This window comes from Filicampus tigris, chromosome 5, assembly GCF_054856515.1.
Source record: "Filicampus tigris isolate MCC_2025a chromosome 5, RoL_Ftig_1.0, whole genome shotgun sequence".
Taxonomy (NCBI): domain Eukaryota; kingdom Metazoa; phylum Chordata; class Actinopteri; order Syngnathiformes; family Syngnathidae; genus Filicampus; species Filicampus tigris.
In genome coordinates, this window is record NC_141221.1 from 26,968,112 (window position 1) to 26,989,252 (window position 21,141).

Below are 21,141 nucleotides of genomic sequence, written 5' to 3' on the forward strand. Positions count from 1 at the left end.
CAATCAGAGGCATATCATGGCTATTTACCCAAACCACCTTTTGGATGTTTGGCAGGGGAGGTGCTCTGTAATGGTTCGGGGAATTTGCCATATGTGCGGCTTCACGCATTCCGTGGAGGTCTGCCCTCCACCTCCTGAAACAAAGGTGGTCCTCATGAACAGCCACCTTCTTGAGCAATATCGTTTTGTGGCTTTCCTTCCTTGTGGAGGGTGTCAACTGTGTCTGTCAAGTCTCTTTATGATTGGCGAGGCTGCTGAACCAGCCAGCCTGATCATAAGCCCCTGAAGGCCTTTGCAGATGTTTTTTTTTTAATGTCAGGTTTAAATGGTGATTAGGTGCAAGAGCAGTAGTTACAGTAACTGGGTGCCGGATTATATTGTCCCCAACAGGCAAACTGGACCAATCTTACAGTCTTTGAAGGAGTGTTTACCTGAAAGATCATTGTTTCATAAATCATGTCTTGACTCACATTAGAAAAGTGGAACAAATGATCATGAATCCCATTATTCTTGATGCTGAATTATCTTTTTCGGGCCATGTGAGTTTGAATATGAACTTACCCCCTTCTATCTGTCCGCAGTTAGTACCTCTAATTCAACTTAACCACCGCGCCCAACCAACCAGAGGCACAAGCTGTGACCAAAGTGGCATCAATCATTTGCCGTGCACTCACGGGCCCTGCAGCCTCTCTCTGTCTTGCATACTTGGGCTTCAGGAACTTTGCTGAAATTATCACAGAATACCTGGATAGAAAAATTGATGTGGGCCAGTGATGGTATCCATAACATGGGCCACACAAGGCCCTTATCTCAGCCAAATCGTATAACCATAGCTGGCCCTACAATGGACCAGAACTGGTTCGTGATATCGGCCTTCATTCAATCTTAACCAAGCCACTTCATTCATGAGCCATATTTGGCCCAGATTAAAAAAAAAAAGTCTCAACAACTGCGACAACCTGTTTTTTAAATCTTAGCCATGATTGGTCATTGTGAGCATTTGTGATTGATGTCATTTTCAGTCGACAGAAGACAAAATGGCCGCCCCCAGATATGGCTAAAAACGAGTGGATTAACACTTATTCCCCAAACGCAATATTTATCAAATGCCCCGTTTCAACAAGTGGGCTTGCATAGAACATATTCTTGAAAAAAAAATCTTTGCGTTGACTTCCACTTGAAGGGTGGGAGAAGACTCGCTATACATAAATGGCCCAGAGTTTTACCGGTAAGTTGATTACTCAACAACTGGCCAACATCTTGTTTGCTAGCATCAAGACAGTGCCTCCTTTGCCAGTCCTGGGCCATGTTCGGTTCACGTGCCATATGCCAGTGCCGACTGAATGCCACCTGTGCCAGCTTCATGCCAGATCCGGCCCAAATACAATACAATTTTATTTATACAACGCATTTGATAACAGCTAGAGCTGCACTTCTTTTTTCACGATTAAACAATTGTACACTTCAAAAAATAAAACTTGAAAGCCATAACATTAACATTTAACTGTCCATCACGAAAGAGTCATGCTACCAACCTAGCAACCGTGGCCAATGTCGGCTTGTTTACAGTGTATGTGTGTACGTCTTGTGCACATTCACATTGTTGAGGGGCGTGGCTTTGCTCAGAGACTCGGGGTGGGAGTGGGATGGGGGGTAGTGAAGTGAGGCTACATTCGACTCTTTCTTGCAGTTCACAAGTTGAAATCCATAAACTCGTAGACTGCAAATGAATTTGAGCAGGATGAGGAATAATGTCAAAATGGTCTGTCAAACTGATACAGAAAACTTTAACCCTGAAAATAAGTAAGGTACCATAGAGCAGCACAATTATGGACAAGTTCACAACATAAATAAATAGTAAAACGTGGCTCCTTTAACTCATTCAGTACCAGACTTTTTCAGACCCACTATGAAATGACATAAATGTCATTGGGATAGAATGAGTTAATGTTGCTGTTGGCCTCTTGCCAGACGCTTTTCTTGTCAAGTCAAAAGTCTAATTTATTTATATAGCCCTTAATCACAGGAAAGTCTCAAAGGGCTTCACATATGCACCAGATCATATACACGACACCCCCGATCTTAACCCCCAGTAGGGCAAGGAAAAACTCAAAAAAACCCATCTGGGGAAAAGTGAGAAACCTTGAGAAGGGACCACAGATGGGGGAATCCCCCTTCCAGGATGATCAGGCTGCAATGGATGCCGAGTGGGCAACATTGAACACACATTATAGTACTATACAGTGTTTGTTAAAGTGATGTGAAAGTTAATCAAATGAAGTGCTGCAGGAAGATGACATCGATGAAGTGAGCAGGGGCCCAATGGTCGTCAATGTAGACATCTCCATAACAGCGCCTCCGAGGATGTGGTCAGCCTCCAATCTTGTAGCAGTCAGTTGCTGTTGGATCGAAACAGCAACCTCAAATTCGGTCGTCATCACCTAATTCCCAAACCTGGGAAAAGGGGGCAGGAAAAGAATAGAAGCGGCAGTAAAGAGGCCAAAACAAACTAAACTAAATGCAGAATCGTACTTGTCTTTTAATTCGTTTTGGAGGACTGTGAAGTTCTTGGTAATGTCAGTTTTTTTCCCCCTCTTGATGACTGTCTTCACTGTGTCAGGAAAATGATATTATTTTGCATTTTCAATTATGTTCATTTGTTTAGGAGAAATCAATAAACAACTAACACATTGAATAACGCCCTATTTAAACACCATATTACCAATATCCTCTGCTGAATTTGTCACAGAGAATAAAAAAAAAAAAATACAAATGTTTTGTTGCGGTTACTGTCATGCATCAGTCACAGAACATGCGTATGTGCATTTTTGCATGAGACGGGGGTTGAAGCGAACTTCCCTTTTCTGTCTTTTTCCACTACCAAATCTACTTTACCTCACCAGATGAAGATCTATCTATCCATCTGTCCATCTGTCACGGTGCACGAGTGGTTAGTCTGTCTCTCTCTCACATTTTTTGTGCTTTGGATTTGAATTGTGGGTGCTCAGGCTTCCTCCAGCATTCCAAAAGCAGTGAAGACCAGAGAAATATATAAAAATAAACATTGTATTGAGTTTTTTTGTTTTGTTTTATTGAATTTTTTCAACATATCTGGTATTGGAATAATCCAAACGTAATTAAATATAGTCAAGTTATATTACTTTAGTATTATGGCACATGGATTACACATTACTAACTACATTTTTAACAGTTAACTGTATGGGTCCACTTACCCGTCAGCCGCACCTCCAAACATGCAACGAAAAATTTTCTGGCCACGAAAAAATTGTGGTATCGGGTTGGGGTGGGGGGCATCATCTGACTTTTCATTTTAAGGCACCCAAAGAGGTAGTAACGGCCCTGAGTGTCCAGGACACATTTGGCCAAATGCTGAAAAACGGAGAGGAAGGGACTTTATAGTGCAGACAAATAATGGCTCTAACCATACTGTAGAGCCTGATCTCAACCCAATAAAGATTGTTTCCCCACAAAAGACAAAACAAATTAAATGGAAGGATTGATGGAAATTGAAGGTGGCGAGACCCATAAAGTGAATGCAGACTGTTAGGAATTGGGTGACTGATATCCATGGGCTCCATAATTCAGTCTACCGCTGACTGTGAATGCATTTTTCGAGCAATAAAAAGTATGGTTATATTTATAACTGAATCACCTTGTCCAAATACTATTTAGTCCCAAAAATGTATTTTTGCATTTTTAGGAATTACATTTCTGGAATTCCTAAAAGGTAATTGCATGTATTGTTCTTAAAGCAAATCAAAGTTGAAAGTGTACACTTTAAATTAGGGGTGGGCGATCTGGTAAAAATATCAGATCACGATTTTTTAAAAATAAAATCACGATCACGATTTTATCACGATTCTTTTTTTACATCGTTTTTTTTAATACTCATTTGCACATTTCGGACCATTTTCCTCAAGGTAAACAAAATAAAACATTTAAAATGTGTATGAAACTCTAAAAGAAAAAAATATATACATTTTAAGTCAGCTAAGCTTTCTGAACAGGTTTTAATTTGAATAGTGACAATTTTTATCGAGATGTGCAGTGAATGTAAACGTAAAATGTTATGTCATATAATGTTAACATAAAAACACAGCTCGTAACGCAGGTCTAGTACTTTGAAGAGTCTTTGTTTTCCACTGTTTTAATGGGAATCATGTCTTCAGCAAGGTAATAAGTCACTGCCTCAGTTACTTCTTTACACTGCTTGCTTGTTTTTTTCATATGGAGGGCTCTTGTTAAATGGCTGTGTTACTGTGGGTTGCCTCCGGCTACCAATGGTCTGATCTCTGTTTGCTTTGGCTGTCGGCGCTGATGTCAAAATCGAAACCCTGCAAACTTTGAAAACAACTGGTTTGAGCTTTCTCCTCCGAGGAAAAGCCAAACCAAATCGACACTGTGGATGTGGAGTTTCTTTTCGGGACCAACTCTGCTTCGTGGTGACTTTTTGCTATAGGTCCCCACTGTATGCAAACAAACAGGGAGGCGGGGAGTGTCACGTATGGTGCAGTGTGCGTGCTGTAATTGGTTGGTCGGGTATACGCGTCAGCGGCTTTGTGCCGCCATCGAGCTAAACTGTATAGAACGTGCCATGTAGACGATCAAACGATCTTCCGGCTTTATGACATCGTGAACAAGTTGAATCGCTTAACGATCTAATATCGTCATATCGCCCACCTTAAACACACCGTGTTTTATTAAAAATCTGTAGTGGTGGTAAAGAGGCAAAATTATTCAAACTATATCATTGTAGGAATACTTCCGGGCTTAACCATACAGTCCATGTCAACTGATCAACAATCAGACATCTAGTGTTGTCCATCTTTTAGAGCAAATCTGACCACAATCATGTTCTTCATATTTTGTTTAAATTCTTCAGATATAAACTTGTTAATATGTGTCTGCAACATCACTCAGAATGCTGGATTGTATTCTCTAATATTATGGCTGAAGTCTCGAAAAGAAACCCCACAATTAACATTAGTTTTCGTCTAAGTTCAGTGCAGGCCTTTTAGCATTTTGGGAATTTAAACATCACGTGACATCAAACTTCAAAAACACAAAAAAATTAAACAAGAGCAACAATACATTAGCAAATAAACATGCATGTTCTGCGTACAGTGTGAGGTGTTTAATATGAAGTGGTAGCTTGAAGGTCAACCAGGCCATATGTGTTACAATTTGGTGGTGGAGAGCGACATTTTGGTGAAAGATATGCCCCGAAGTTCAAACAATATTTGGTCCTCATATGTTGTCAGCTTATCACACGAGAAGTCAGCACACCTCAGTTGACTTCAGCCTCAAATTCTGCATGTGTTTTTGCCTTTCATTTGCCTTTTTGTGGTTAAAAAAAAATGGTACAGTAGGAAACTGCAATTTACAATAAATAAGTTAGGGGGACTCACACTTGAAGCAGAAAATTGGCTGAGTACTTTTGTTCCATGTTAACGAGTGTTTCAGTGATAGTTTGAGATGATCACTTGTAGCCAAGTGGATGACTGAGGAGCTGTTTTGGTTTGGTTAAGCAAAGTTTAGCGCTTCTAGCTGTTTTATTAAGTTTCTTTTTGCTGCTGCTGTTCATTGCCACTTTCTTGGTAAGACTCTCTTTGTTTGGAGAAAATAATTATCATTCCTTTGGATCTTATGTTTTTGTTATTGCGCATTCTGTTTTTGTTGTTTGAGAAGAAGGGGCAACAAGTGAAGCTGAAGACTGCTGTTAGCATCTCACGCTAGCTGTTAGCTCACAGGCTACTGACTGGTTAGCTACTGTTTGTCACTAGGGATCAAAATGTATGCAAGAGTGTTTTTGACATCACTTCCTTTCATTTTATACTTGTGTAACCCTAATAAGTTGTTCTACCTTATCGGAGGCCGTGGTATGGCGAACTACAAGATAAAATCGAGTTTGTGCACTTCTGGTGTCTTCCTTGACAAAACAACCGACACGACAGGACAATGTTTCAATACGTCTCTTTCTTTATTTCAACAGTCTCGCTCTAATACCCCCTCTCTCTCTTTTCTTCTTCGCTCGTGAAAATGTGCCGTGCCAAAGCAACTCAAAAAGGAACAAACACTCAAGCAAAATAAAAATAGATACATATACTAGAACACATTGTAGCATGTTAGTGAAACAATAAATACAAAATAACATATGCAATCCCAAAAATTTAAATTAAAAAAAAAAAAAGGAAAATATAATTTGGCAACTAAATCATGTGTTACACTTGGTGTATAAGGCACATGAACTTAAAGAGACTGTAATGGGGCGAATATTGGCACTTATTTTATAGTTCTGGATTTAAATATATGTGCATTAAAAATCCCCACCCCCCCCACATACCCACACCAACCCTCAAAATACTCAGCAATGATTTTAGGATAATTTTTGGGTGTTTTTAGCAGACCTTAGTACGCATGAACCTGATGATATCAACATGAGAACTATGCCAGCTGATTTCTTATTGTTTCCTTGGTTGCTGTTGTGAGTTTCGCTGGAAAGTTGAAGAATTAAGAAAAACAGGAGTCTATTTTGTAGCGATCATTTCAATAATTGTGAGTTGGAAGATGAAGGGTTTTGGTCAGAGTTTGGAATGATATGGATTACTTTAACCAGCATCCATGGCGGTCCCCTCTGGAGCAACGGCTTCGGTTGTGGTGCTACCTTAAACATCTGAGCAGCTTTTCGGGCTCGGCTTCAGGATACCTCCTTCCACGGAGATGGTCGTTTCGGTACGAGGTCTATGGACTCTTCAACCGCTAAAGAAATTAGAATGATCACCGCAATATTTACGATTTTATGGACATTACTTTACTTCTACATAGGCACTGACTATACAGAAACAAGTTTGTCACTTTGTCAAAAAACTAAGACCAATCATCACGGAAATTCATGTGCACATCTCTACTCGTGCCCACTTTCAACCTCTTACAATATCATAACGACTGCCCCAATATTTTTGGGATTTTATGGCTGTGAAGCTTTTTCTTTATAGTGAGCTCCTATGACGAAAAGGCTTCATGTCCAATTGTGGCGATTGTTTTATTTTCAGACCAAAATTCATGTGCATACCACTACTCATGCCACCTCAATCTCTGAAAATAAAACAAGCCCGCCAATATTTTGGATGCTACGGACGTTAAGCTTTTTCTCTTTGGTGAGCGGCTATAGGGAAAAGGCTTAGCGTCCATAAAATCCAAAATATTGGGCCAATAGTTTTAATATTGTTGAGGTTAAAGTGGACATGAGTAGAGATGTGTACATAGACATTTTAGTGATGATTGATTGCGTTTTTTGGGACATTTAGCGACTTTAGCTTTTTTTGTTACTTTTTTCTTTATATTAAGCAGTTTTGACTGTCCCTCAGCAGATAGCCCATTGTGATTTTATTCAGAGGTTTAAATGGGCAGAAGTACAGTTGTCCATGTAAATATTGGTGACAAGTGATTGCAATTTTGGGACATAAGCGAATAAGCTAAGCATTTTAGAATGTACTAATTGTCGCCAGTTCCTTCACTGACATCACACCAAGAACCAAGGCATGACATATCAATTTTGCAGATGGAAAAGGGGCGTTCCAGAGGCACTTATTTACAGATCGCTCCAAAACGGATTGATATTACAAAAATGGATTTAATTTAGTTTTCCTGAGTAAAAAATACATGACGTGAGTTTGTTAGTGAAAAATGAACCACCTTCCGTAGTCCCTTTAGAGCCTGATTCATCATTATCATTATTCATCAAGTTTAAGAGAGTGTTTAAACAGTGTTTTATTGATGCTCTGTTGTTGTTGTATTAGTGATTACTGGTTGACTTCTGCTTATAGTTGCATGGTAATTATTAATATTGTTCATATGTTATCGGAAACATTGACTTTGGTTTTATGATGATGGTAGCTGGAATAAATAATTCCAAATGTGCACACAGGAAGTACCACTTAATTGTAAAAGTAATTTACAGTATCTCAATGGGAACTATAGTTTTGAAAGTCATTCATATTCATTGCGTCACAGACCGGATTGTGATCAAACAGGTATCACTGCATTTATAACACATTGCGGCTCAACATCATGCATCAAAACTATGTGAAGCTTGTAAATGAGATCAAACAGCTGTTGTAGTGTAATGCCAGTGAAAGTAGAGTTAGAGTAACTGGAAGAATCAAGGTTACTGGAGTATGCCCATGGCTTCAGTAGTACTCATTCATAAACTTCAGTGTCAGTGTGTTCTTCAGCTGAGAAGCTCCAAGTATGTGACAGGCACTTTTCCTTTTTGGTCCCCCTTTTCGCCAACCAGCCAGTCAGAGTCCATTCTTGGGACTGTGTAAACAGTAATTATCTGCAAAACAAAACACATAGTCTGTGTGTATACACATATATACAGTATATTTATATATATATATATATACACATATACATTCTCTCTCTCTCTCTCTCTCTCTCTCTCTCTCTCAGATAGATATATATATCACTATATATATCAATATATATATCAATATATATATAAATCTATCTATCTATCTCTACCGGTATATCTATATATCGGAACTCAGTTCAAGGCTCCCCGTTGCATAGAGGCAACTGAAACACTAACTTCTAGAAAATATGTAACTGATACATGAAATAAGATCAGCTTTAATACTACGCAAGGAACTTAACAATATCCGAGACACTATAATTGATGTGGGACGCTGTTTTTGTGCTTCTGCTGTTCTGGTTAGCAATAGAATTAATTAATTGATTAATTAATGTTTGTGACCAGGGAGAAGCAAGGCAGTTTGAATTACATAGCACATTTCATACACAAGCCAACTCAATGTGCTTCACACAATAAAGCAACAGCTACAAGCATTTAAAAATACAACAGTTGACAACATTCAAAAGCAAAGCAAAAAAAACCAAAAGTAGCTAACAAAAATACAACATTTAAACAGAAATAAAAGTGGGTTTCTAAAATATATAAAAGAAAACATTTGAATTGTTTAGAGGACTTCAATAAAAGGTATGAGAAAAAAGCAACGTTTTTAACCTGGATTTAAAAGCATTTAAATCAACTCGGGGCTGACTTCACTTCTGTTGGCAGCTTATTCCATTTGTGTGCAGCGTAACAGCTAAATGCAGCTTCACCATGTTTACCTTGAACTCTGAGCCCCACTAACTGACGCAATTCTGCAGATCTCAGAGCCATACAGGGTTCATATTCAATCAGCATTTCATTTATGTATTCAGGACCCAAACCATTCAGTGATTTATAGACCAGTAGCAAAATTTTAAAATCATTTCTACAGTTAATTGGGAGCTAGAGTAATATGTTCCGCTCTCTTTGTTCTGGTAAGAACCTGAGCTGCAGCGTTGTGAATGAGCTGCCCCGTTGTTTCGAAATGCTTCTTTATGCTCGCGCGGGCGACACGCGTCCGCTCTGCTGCTCACTGTGCACTTCTGAGTGGGATTATGCATCGGCGGTCATTCTGCGTATGCGTTAAATGCGTCAAATATTTTGACGCGATCAATTACAAAATTTAATTACCGCCCGTTAACGTGGTAAATTTGACAGCACTAATACTACAGTATGTGTTTATAATAAGAATTTAAACGAGAGCACTCCGCCTTCCCATGGGCTCACCACCTGTGGGAGGGGCCAAAGGGAACTGGGCGGCGGCAGAAGGCAGAGACCTTGGCGGTCCGATCCCCGGCAACAGTAACTATGTCTTGGGACATGGAATGTCACCTCTCTGGCAGAAAAGGAGCCTGTGCTGGTGTGCGAGGCAAAGAAGTTCTGACTAGATATAGTCAGGCTCACCTCCACACACAACTTGGGCTCTGGTACTAGAGGGGTTGGACACTTTTCCACTCTGGAGTTGCCTCCCGGCTTGGTGCCTGTACATTGGGGTTCACCCCGGTGGATGAAAGGGTAGCCTGCCACCGCCTTCGGGTGGGGGGACGGGCCCTGACTGTTGTTTGTGCCTATGCACAAAAAAGCAGCTCAGAGTACCCCAACCACACACCCCGATCTGAACAACATATTCAAAACATAAGGGTGTCCATATGTGCACTTGTGTACAGTGGAGGTGGGGTGCTGCTGACCTCGACTGTGGGTGTTGTGAGTCTGCGGGGAGAATACTTTGAAGAGCTCAATTCCACTGACACACCTTCCTCTGAGGAAGTAGAGTCCAGAGACTATGAGGTGGGCTTCTCTATCTCTGTCCCTCAGGGAGTTCTGTGGGGGGTGCTTCGGGAGTACGGGATACTGAGCCCCCTAATACGGTTCGGTCCCTATACCACCGTTGTCAGAAATTTGGTACACACAGTTAGTCGGATTCGTTTCCAGTGAGCATTGGAATCCGCCACGGCTGCCCTTTGTCACGATTCTGTTCATAACTTTTATGGACTAAATTTCTAGGCGCAGCCGAGGCATTGTCCTGCTTGGTGGTCTCAGTATTGCATTTCTGCTTTTTTGGAGACGATGTGGTACTGTTGGCTTCTTCAAACCAATCTCCACAATCTCCAACTCTCACTGGAACGAATCGCAGCCGAGTGTGAAGCGGTTGGGATGAAAACCAGCACCTCCAACTCTGAGTTCCTATCCTCCCCTATGGTCACGAGCTGTGGGCTGTGACCGAAAGAACAAGATACAATGAGTTTCCTCCGCAGGGTGTCCGAGCTCTCCCTTAGAGATAGGGTGAGACGCTCGGTCATCTGGGGGGGACTCAGAGTTGAGCCGCTGCTCCTCCATGTTGACAGGAGCCAGATGAAGTGGCTCGGCCATCTGATTAGGATGCCTCCTGGATGTCTCCCTAGTGAGGTGTTGTTCCGGGCATATCTCACCAGCAGGAGGCCCCGAGTACGACCCAGGACACGCTGGAGAAACTATGTCTTCCAGCTGGCATGGTAACACCTGGGGATCCCTCCCAAAGAGTTGGTTGACGTGACTGGGAGAGGGAAGTCTGGGCTTCCCTGCTGAAGCTGCTGCCTCCACGACCCGACCCCGGATAAGCAGTAATTAATGGATGGATAAATAATGTCCCCACAAGCACCAGGATCGTGAGTCTACAGGATCGTGAGTCTACAGGAATATGTAGTGAACCACCTGAGGTACCCAAAAACAGAGTCACAAATATAATTTGTAGTCCTCCACTATCCCCACTGTGGAGTAGGGAACGGGACGGCCCACGAATAGCAAAAATCTGCATATAATTGCTGCCCATTGAAATGACAAGTAAGTACTAAATTGTCTTCTTTTTGTTTTTTTAAAGCAGGAGTCAACTCAAAATGTACTTATATGGGAAGTCAACCGCAACTCTTTTTTCCCCCCACTAATATGATGTATGCCCCACTAGCCTAAACACGGTTTTTCCTGGCTGTGATTGAGGCAGAGGTGGTACCATCCAGCCAACGGCCAATCATGGCTCACCAGTTTTCTGAAGCTAAGCCGTGATTGTTCATCATTCCGCAAATGCAATATTAATCAGAATGCCGTGTTCAGACTAGTGAGGCTGCGTAGAACTTGATACTGTTAAAAAAACAACAAAATCAATTATGACAAATGAATATGACACACATGGCTGTGTACATCCATTTCATCATGTGCGGTTTTATTGCCCGCGTTTTACCAACAATTTGTCCGCATTGCATTAGTGCCGCAGTCGCCTTGGAGGAAATCCATGTGATATGTATGACTTTTCCACGTCAACTTGCTATCAAGTGTAAACAAAGTGCAACATAGTTGTCTTCTTTTTCAGAAACAGGATGCAACCAAGTGCAAAAGTAACAGGTTGAACCACGTGAATAATTATGCTAAATAAACACTAATGGCATGTTTTTGGCTCAATCTGAAGTACACAGGAGAGGTTGTGTAAATGCCACTGGAAGTTGTGTCTTTTTCCAAACTATGGATGACATCCGCAAGTCAAAGTGAGCTTCACTATGTTTGCTTTCAAATTACATGCATGGGTAAGTGATCCGTAGTTGTGTGAAGGCAAAGGCCTTCACACATATGTTATTCGTATTCTTTATTATTATAATTGTGTGAACATATGTTATTCCTACAGTTTATTATTATTATTCCACTCCACTTTTTTGGCGTGCGAATCCTTCCACATTTTTCACCCGATTCACTTCAAGTTTCAAAACATTCAGAAAATTCACGCCTTCCGGGGTAGTATTTTTTTACGTTCCCCAAATTGACCATTTCCCCAATATTTCCCATTTTTCATCCCCAAAAAAAACATTGATTTCCAATGGCACTTTCAACATTTCCCCATTTCCACCATTCCAATTTCAAATTCACAAGATTCAACTCACATTGGAAAAGCTTTTCAAAACACCCACAATTCCTACTTCCCAAAAATTCAACTTATTCACCCGTAAAAAAAACACAAAATTCCTCCATTCATTCCCATTGCCATATTCAACAAATCACATTTATATCATTACAATTTGAAATTCACAACATTCATCTCATTCGACTGATATTGGTCAAGCTTTTCAACACACCCCAAATTCCTATTTCCCACACATTCAACTCATTCACCCTTAAAAAAGCCACACAATTTCACCATTCATTTACACAAATTCAACTTTTCACATTTACACCATTCCAATTTCCACAAATTCAAGTCATTCAACTCATTCAGCTCACATTCAACTTTTCAACACCCCCAAAATTCCTACTTCCCACACATTCAAGTCATTCACCCTTAACAAACCAACAAACATTCAACTATTAAACATTCATTTCCATTGGAACATTCAACACTTCACGTTTACACCTTCCCAACTTCCACAAATTCAAGTCATTCAACTCACATTCAGCTTTTCAACACCCCAAAATTCCTACTTCCCACACATTCAACTCATGCACACTTAAAAAAACCCACAAAAATTCAACTATTCACCATTCATTTCCATTGGCAGATTTAACTTTTAGCATTTACACCATTCCAATTTCCACAAATTCAAGTCATTCAACTCATTTAACCCACATTCAGCTTTTCAACACCCCAAAATTCCTATTTCCCACACATTCAACTTATGCACACTTAAAAAACCACAAAAATTCAACTATTCCCCATTCATTTCCATTGGCAGATTTAATGTTTAGCATTTACACCATTCCAATTTCCACTAATTCAAGTCATTCAACTCACAATCAGCTTTTCAACACCCCCAAAATTCCTACTTCCCACACATTCAACTCATTCACACTTAAAAAACCAACACAATTTCACCATTCATTTCCAATGGATGAGTGTTATTGCCCCAGTGCGGCAGCCATCTTGGACAGGGACATTAGCTAGACTGGGGATACTCACCGCGAGGTCTCTCCAGTGCAGCGGCCATCTTGGAAAGGGACATTAGCTAGACTGGGGATACTCACCCCGAGGTATCCCCAGTGCGGCGGCCATCTTGTTCAGGGACAATAGCTAGACTGGGGATACTCAACCAGAGGTCTCCCCAGTGCGGCGGCAATCTTGGGCAGGGAGATTAGGTAGACTGGGGATACTCACCCCGAGGTCTCCCCAGAGTGGGGGCCATCTTGGGCATGTTGTTCAAAAGTATTTGGACACCCAGATTTCTCATCCCCATGTTGCTTCCTTACCGAGATTCCTTGTTTCCTTCCTTCCTTGCTAACTAGTGTCCTTTGTTCCTCATTTCTATGCCTCATCCTTTCCTTCCTACTATTTTGTATTCTTACTTTGTTTTCTTTCTTGCTTGTTTTCCTTGCTATCTTGGTTCCTTGCATCCTCCCTTCCTTTGAGTCCATCATTCTTTGTTTTCCTTCTTTTTTTCCATGACTTCCTTCTTTCATTGTTTCCTTACTTCCTCTTTTCTTGTTCCCCTTCTGATTTTTTTTCAAGGTCATTCAACTTCATTCAAATTCATTCTACTTCATTCCAACGCATTGCACGGATTCCATTGAGCTTCCTTCACCTTCACACGCAATTTCTCCAGAAATTGCATTCTCTAGTTATATTGGTTGTCCCTTACCTGATACGTTTTATCTGGGAAGCCAAATAATTGCCCCTAGTTATTATCATTTTTATGATGAATGTGTGCCTAGTTATTATCGTTTTTATGATGAATAACTAGTTTTGGACGAAAGTAAAAAAAAAAAATGGTGGCAAGCTTTCACGGGGCCACATATGTAGAGAGAAGATTTGGCCCGCAGGCCTCAAGATTGACACCCATGTAAAGTGATTCCTTCAAGTTTAAAAGTAAAGCAAGATGTTTTCTGACAATGCTCCAAAGTTACATATTACACCTTTGTCAAACCTCACCTCATCTGCTCTGAGGAAAAGCTCACTGGAGTCAACAGCATCGTAATCATAAAGGACTTTGGCCTTGCGAGTCCCTGCAGCAGGTGCTTGTACTTCCTCAATCTTCAGTGTATCCATCTCCACAGTGTCGCTGAAGCCTTCTGATGTCAAGTCTGCAGAAGTCACGAAGCCCGTGGAGCTCAGTGCAAAAGCATTTGGAAGTCTGGGGGAGAGCAGGTAAAATATGGCTCAAATGTTCACTACATTCAAAAAGGAAATAGAGGGCATGGCCAAATATACATTTAACATACTCCATGCAGACAGGAATAACAAATCAGTGATTGATATTTGAATCTGTAAAGCAGTTTGAATTACAATTTCTGTATGAAAAGCACTCTGTAAATAACATATTGATTGGTTGATTGTTTCCAGGATGTTTTCTCTTGGCCAGTCACCTTATGATGGAGTCCTTTACGTTTCTCACATTCTGTCAATGTCTTCCTATCAACAAAATGTGGGGGCTGGGCGGCTCTGGAGCATAATGCTTCACCTTATGATGGAGTCCTTTACGTTTCTCACATTCTGTCAATGTCTTCCTATCAACAAAATGTGGGGGCTGGGCGGCTCTGGAGCATAATGCTTCACCTTATGATGGAGTCCTTTACGTTTCTCACATTCTGTCAATGTCTTCCTATCAACAAAATGTGGGTGCTGGGCGGCTCTGGAGCATAATGCTTTCGTCAAACTTTTTTGACACGTTTGTAGTCCGGAAGTAAACCGGAAGTGGCGTCACTTTGCAGTCCATATGTCCCGCCCTAACCACGCCCCTTAGTGGCATCACATCCGGTTAAAGCCCTGCCCTTTTTGATGACATCATGTTGTAGTCCGGAAGTGAGGTCCCTCCCCTAACCACATACCAGATGGAGTCCCGTGGGTCCCAGGGAACTTCATTTTTATCATGGGATTGGGACGGTACTGGACAAACTGTTGATGGGAGCAAACGGGATCAGCATTATGCAGTAGGAACGGGGAAAAAAAAAACCTCAAACAGATGCGCAGCCATTTGTAGTTTTCTTTCCATAAGCGTACACACTCACGTGAGCCAAAAGAACTAGACGACCCACAAGGCAGTTGTCCTTTCGGCCGGTTGCGCTGATTTTGAAGCAGACGTGGCGGCATCGGGCAGCAGCGATTGCTTGGATATTTTCAAAAATACTTTGCAGCGCAGAATTTGGAATAATGATCCGTCAATTAGCCTTACAGAATTGCTGGGGAACTGACTGATTGAGGAGAGGCATTGCAGCCTCAATCCGGAAAATGTAGACACTTTTGTTCCTACACAGCATTATAGAGAAATACAGTAGTGGGGAAGGAAATTTGTGGTTGTTGTATTTTTATTTACTTCAATGGCCTGCTCTTTTATTTACAGCGGTGCCTCTACTTACGAACGTCTCGTCATACGAAATTTTCAAGTTACGAAACGCTAGAACAGGAAAATATTGCCTCTTGTTACGAAAGAAATATCAAGATACGAAAGGTAAAGTATGGGCTAGTGGCAGCTCCGGAGTTTCCTGAACGCAACATACTTATAGCTGCTCTGCCATTGGCTTACCTAGCATCTTCCTGGCATCCCATTGGCTAAGAGGGACCTGTGTCTCTGTGTGTAGATAGACAGACAGGTAGATAGATAGATAGATAGATATGTCTATGGCGCATCCTCGTCATTCGCCCCTCGGGCCATGAGGTGTTCCGATAGTTTTACGTGAATTAGAAACGAGGAAAAGAAAAAAAGAAGAAAATCGTTTTTTTTGTCCATACAAACAAAGCAAGATATAATAGAAAAGTATGAAAAGAGGATGTGTTTGGTTGATCTCACCAAAGAATATGACCGTAATGTATCGACAGTCGCCATGTTATTAAATCAGTTGTTTACAAAACGCCAGGCAAAAAACACTTCTGAGAGAGAACATGAACTAAAGAGGGCAAAAAGCGTTGAGGACAGCGATTAAAAGGTAAACGACCATCATTTTTATTCTTTACTCTATTATTTGTTTTTTACATTATGCACAACTCTCATTTATTGTGCAATAATCTCATTGTAACATGTATTTGTTACATGTTTTAACATTTGGGTCAGTTTTAACATTTACTTTTATATGCTGGTTTGGATCCGACTTGTAAAAACAAAAAGTGTTTGCAACATATTGTTAAGGTGTGCCGCAAGATCGGAGGCCTGACTGTGCAAGAACTTTCCTCGCTCTACCGAGCAAGAGTAGCAGCAAAGGCCCATTGCATCATCGCAAACGGCCGTCATCCTCTGTCTGCTGAATAGAAACTGTTGCCTAATGCAGATACCGCATGTCCAAGTGTAGGACAAACAGGTTTAGGAACGCAGTCATACCGCTTTCCATTGCTCTTTTAAATAACATGGCATAACATTGTATTCCTTGTATACGGTTGTGTGTGAGTGGATTGTTGATGTGTCCTTGAGTTGACTGCAAAGCAAATTGCCCCTCGGGGAAATTAAAGTTTATCTTGACCTTGTGCTGTTCGAAGAAATCAGGAGAATGGCCGCGCCCCCTTGCGTTCTATCCCTGTTTGGCCGGTGTCACGGGAGTAACTGATTCCAAACTCATGTCATGTCATCTTCCAAACCGCTTATCCTATACAGGGTCGCGGGGAGTTGCTGGAGCCTATCCCAGCTGTCAATGGGCGAAGGCAGACTACACCCTGAACTGGTCGCCAGCCAGTCGCAGGGCACACATAGACACTGTCACTGAGCGGGAATTGATCCCACGCTGCCCGCACACAACTCAGGCGTGTGTACCACTACACTATCAGTGGACACCTGATTCCAAACTCTCCATTGGAAATAATTGTACTTTCATTGCTTATAACTAGGCTTGTCACGATACTAGAATTTCAACTTCGATACCGATACCCAGTTCAGTATCGATACTCGATACCATTTCAATACCACACGGAACAAATGAAAGCACAGGCTTTTTATTCATTTATTTATTTTTTAACTGTAAAAGTTTTTTACCGCCAAAAACTTAAATGATCATTAATACAATCGTTTTTTAAGAGGTAGTGCAAAGAAATAGTACAACTTCAGTATTTAATTTCGACAACTCTCTGTACAGTCAATGCCTGGAACACATTTTAAGTTGTCTGAGCCTGGGGTAGTGCAAAATAAAGGAAGAAGTAGTGCAAAGAACAAAACAAAGAAAAAAAACAATCATTCATCTGTAAATTGTCTGAACTAGTGCAAAGAAATAACCATACTGTGCAACACCAATGGCACATCATTTTCAAGTTGTTTGAGGTAGTGAAAAAGAATACCACCCACCACTTACAGTAACATAAATTGACAACAAAATCTGTAAATTGTCTGAGTATCTAGACCAGGAGTCTTCAATCCTGTTCCTTGAGGGCCGGTGTCCTGCCTGTTTTCATCCCTCCCTGCTACAGATATTCACCAAAGGTCTGCAGAAGCTGCAAAACGATCCTGATCATTTGAACCAGGTGTGTGTTGCAGCAGGTACGGATGGAAAACAGGTAGGACACCAGCCCTCTGGAAACAGGATTGAAGACCCCTGATCTAGACCCACATGTTTATCTATTAAGGCAAACCAACAAGTCACAGATAATAATAATAGTAATGATAAAAATATAAAATACATTAAAATACTTTCAGTTATTGGCCATCCAGGACAGTAGCAGGTAGGGTTGGGCATCGTTTGAATTTGGACGATTCGTTTTGATTCAATTCTGGTTCCTAACGATTCGCAATTCCGATTCTTAACAAAAAAAATAGAAGGATTTATTTTTGGACAAATCACAAACTTCTCTGTTCTTCAATTTCATGATTTTTTTTACTATTTGTGAACTTTATCATGGATTACTCAAAGGGCTGTTTTAAACTAGCATTTATTTTAATAATTTTTTTTTGTCTAGAATTACTTTTCACAAGAGCTTTATTTTTGAGAAGTTCAAAACAATACAATAATGCAGCTGTTACTGAAAACATGTTACTGAACCCTTGGCTAACCTTGTCTTGCTTTAGAAAGAAAATATATATGACAAACACAACGCTGCATTTTATGGGCAAGCAAGGAAGTCTATCTAATCCAAGCAGTCTATGTAAACATATGATGCATATGTATGTACAGTGTTTCTGTATATGCTGCAGCTGCGTATGCTATAAACTAAATATTAGCTGGATATGTGCATTTGAGTTTTGAACTTGTTGTTTCAATGTTGTCATTAGACATACTTAGCCGATTCTGACTTTGGGTCATGAGCCAAATCGCGTCAGTTCTATGGCTCGGCGTCGGCCGAATGAGCCAGCCGGGCCGGGCCGGCCCGAGCAGGATCAGCATCCCCGCGAAGGGCGACCGCTGCCACCGCGGCGGCTGCTGGGGAGATCCGTGGGAAAGGCCGGGTTGCACGCTCAGAGTCACTGACCGAAAGGACCACGGCAGCTCGAGTCGGGACAAGCTTCCGTGCTATTGCGACACAGCTTCGGCTGCAGGAGCCCGGGGCGCACACTTTTTTTTTCCCAATTGGTAGTACTTCGTTTGTAGCTCATGCGTGCGGCTAACTAGGGAGTAGGTGAGCAGTCTGCACTCGGCAGAGCATGGAGGGAGGGGCGGGCGCATGGGGCAGGCTTCGGCAGTGTGTGCGGGAGCAGCAGACCATTAGGACCATTCGTTGGCAAAGCGCTGTTGGTATCGAAGTCAGTGGTTTGGTATCGGTAATATCGATGCCACAGCAAACTAGTATTGTATCTGTTCAAAATGTTTAGTATCGAGTAAGTACCGAAGTATCGATATTTTTGACAAGCCTACTTATAACGTCCAAAAACGGCGATCAATTGGCACCAAAATTTATGTGGACATCTCTACTAATGCCCACTTCAACATATCAAAAGGATTAACCTCTCCGTGGCTGATTTACGGTATATGAGAATGAGGAAATGTGGAAGTGAGCAGAGCTACATAGGCTGGGACCAGCGCACACTGCTTCTTTGCTTAAAAAAAAGAAAAGAAAAACAAAAAAAACACTGCTTCTTTGCTGATCGCGGTTAGGCATTTAACACCAGTCAGGATATTTACAGAAACTGAAGTGGGAATGAGACATGCACATTTATTTGGATGAGGAATGGCCCCATTTTCTCAACCGACAACAAGTCATCCAATTTGGAACATAAACAGCCGAAAATGTACGTTCCAATGCGGCCACACTCTAGAACGCCCAGAAGGCGGTCATTTGACTACTTATGCTTTACATTTGACGATGTCACATCGCCATATCACCTGCTATTTTGGCAATTTACAAATTAAAGTCATCTACTTGTAGCCAGCAGAGTTGTTTGTCAAATAACAGCCAGATTTGTCGTTCAACAGTTGTTGCAAAAAAAGTTGTTAAAACCTCTTGGGCGTTCTAGTGTTTAACTCACTCTCTGGCGGACAACGCACGCGACTGCTGTGGAGGCAACCCCTTGACTTGAAGATTGACGCAGGCTGGACGCAGAGTAAGGAGCTAATGTTGTTGTGCTAACACCTTTTATTTTAACGACCTGAAGCTAGTTGTTGCTGTTAGCCGTCCTATTATCCTATCTTTAGCCGGAGAGGCAAGAGGAGGGGCGTAAAGTTCCAATCTGCCTGCTGCTGTAAGCCGCAATCTCCCTCCTGACAGTTGACACGAGTTTAGCGTAGCTAAATGTCTGAAATATAACCAGTCGGGGTTCGTGTGCGCATTCATGCTCTTGTCCGCTTCAGCTTGTGAAAGTGGAGGAGCAATCACCACAGTATTTTTGATTTTGTGGAGGTGATCATGATGAGATCACGTTTTATGTCAATAAATCCACACTATTGTGAAGAACACTTTTATACTTTCATAGGTTGAAGAGGACAAGAGTAGTTATGTGTATTTTGGTGGAAGAATCTATTCAGGTTCATTTACAGTTCAAAATTGTTCAGTAAATGCAGTAAATATCTAATTTTTCAACATATGTGCGGCTTTTATATCGTATTTTCACTATTTTTAAAAACAGAGTGGATGCGACTTATATAAAGGTGCGGCTTATAGTCCAGAAAATACAGTATACGTGTTTATTATGACCTTATATGTTTCATGTTGCACCATCGGAAGGAAAAATAAATTCTTCTTGTGAATGTACCTTTTACTGACAATGGCAATAAAATCCACATATAATGTATTTTTTTAATGGTAGAATTTTTCATGCCAGTACAGTTGTTTCTGTGTCACTGTCTATTTTTTCGTACATGTATGCGTGTACAATATGTACGTACTGTATACAGTATATATGTAATTTAATAGCTGTGATTTGGGTCCATGACTACCGTATTTTCCGGACTATAAGTCAAACCGGAGTACAAGTCGCACCAGCCATAAATTGCATTATAAAGAGGAAAAAAACATAGAAGTCGCACTGGAATATAAGTCGCATTTTGGGAGGAAATTGTGCGCTTAGTACACATCATTTCCACCAAGCGACGATGGTCACATTTAGCTAACATTCACACATGTAGCATACATGAAAGTTACTGTAAGATAACTTTAAACTCACCAAAACGGTTGTAGATCGATTCAATCTTATTTATTATTTATTAAGTCTTTTATTTATCCCCGACCATGTAGAATTTTTCCAAGTCTCCAAAAGTATTTATGTATTCGGTGGTAATCATGTCTTCGTCTAGCTCCTCTGTGCTCGGCTTATTACGTGTGTGGCTGCATGATGCAATACCAGAGGCAGGCCAGTGCCTGTGTGGTTCATTCTTGTTCAACCATCGTCTGTAAGTAACTTAGACAATTGTGTGTAATGAGCATGCAACAT

The 21,141-nt window shown here is 41.1% G+C and overlaps 1 protein-coding gene across 2 annotated transcripts in view; it reads right to left on the reverse strand.

Moving 5' to 3' along the window:
* Positions 1-5,982: 5,982 nt before the first annotated feature.
* sh3glb2a (SH3-domain GRB2-like endophilin B2a) overlaps positions 5,983-21,141 on the reverse strand; it is a 47,855-nt gene continuing 32,696 nt past the window's right edge. For both annotated transcript variants that reach the window (XM_086031185.1, XM_086031184.1), the window contains 2 exons: positions 14,298-14,499; positions 5,983-8,359 (listed from right to left, as the gene is read on the reverse strand). In XM_086031185.1, coding sequence (XP_085887311.1) covers positions 8,252-8,359; positions 14,298-14,499 — 310 coding nt within the window. In that variant the 3' untranslated portion in view covers positions 5,983-8,251. The remainder of the gene's footprint in view (positions 8,360-14,297; positions 14,500-21,141) is intronic.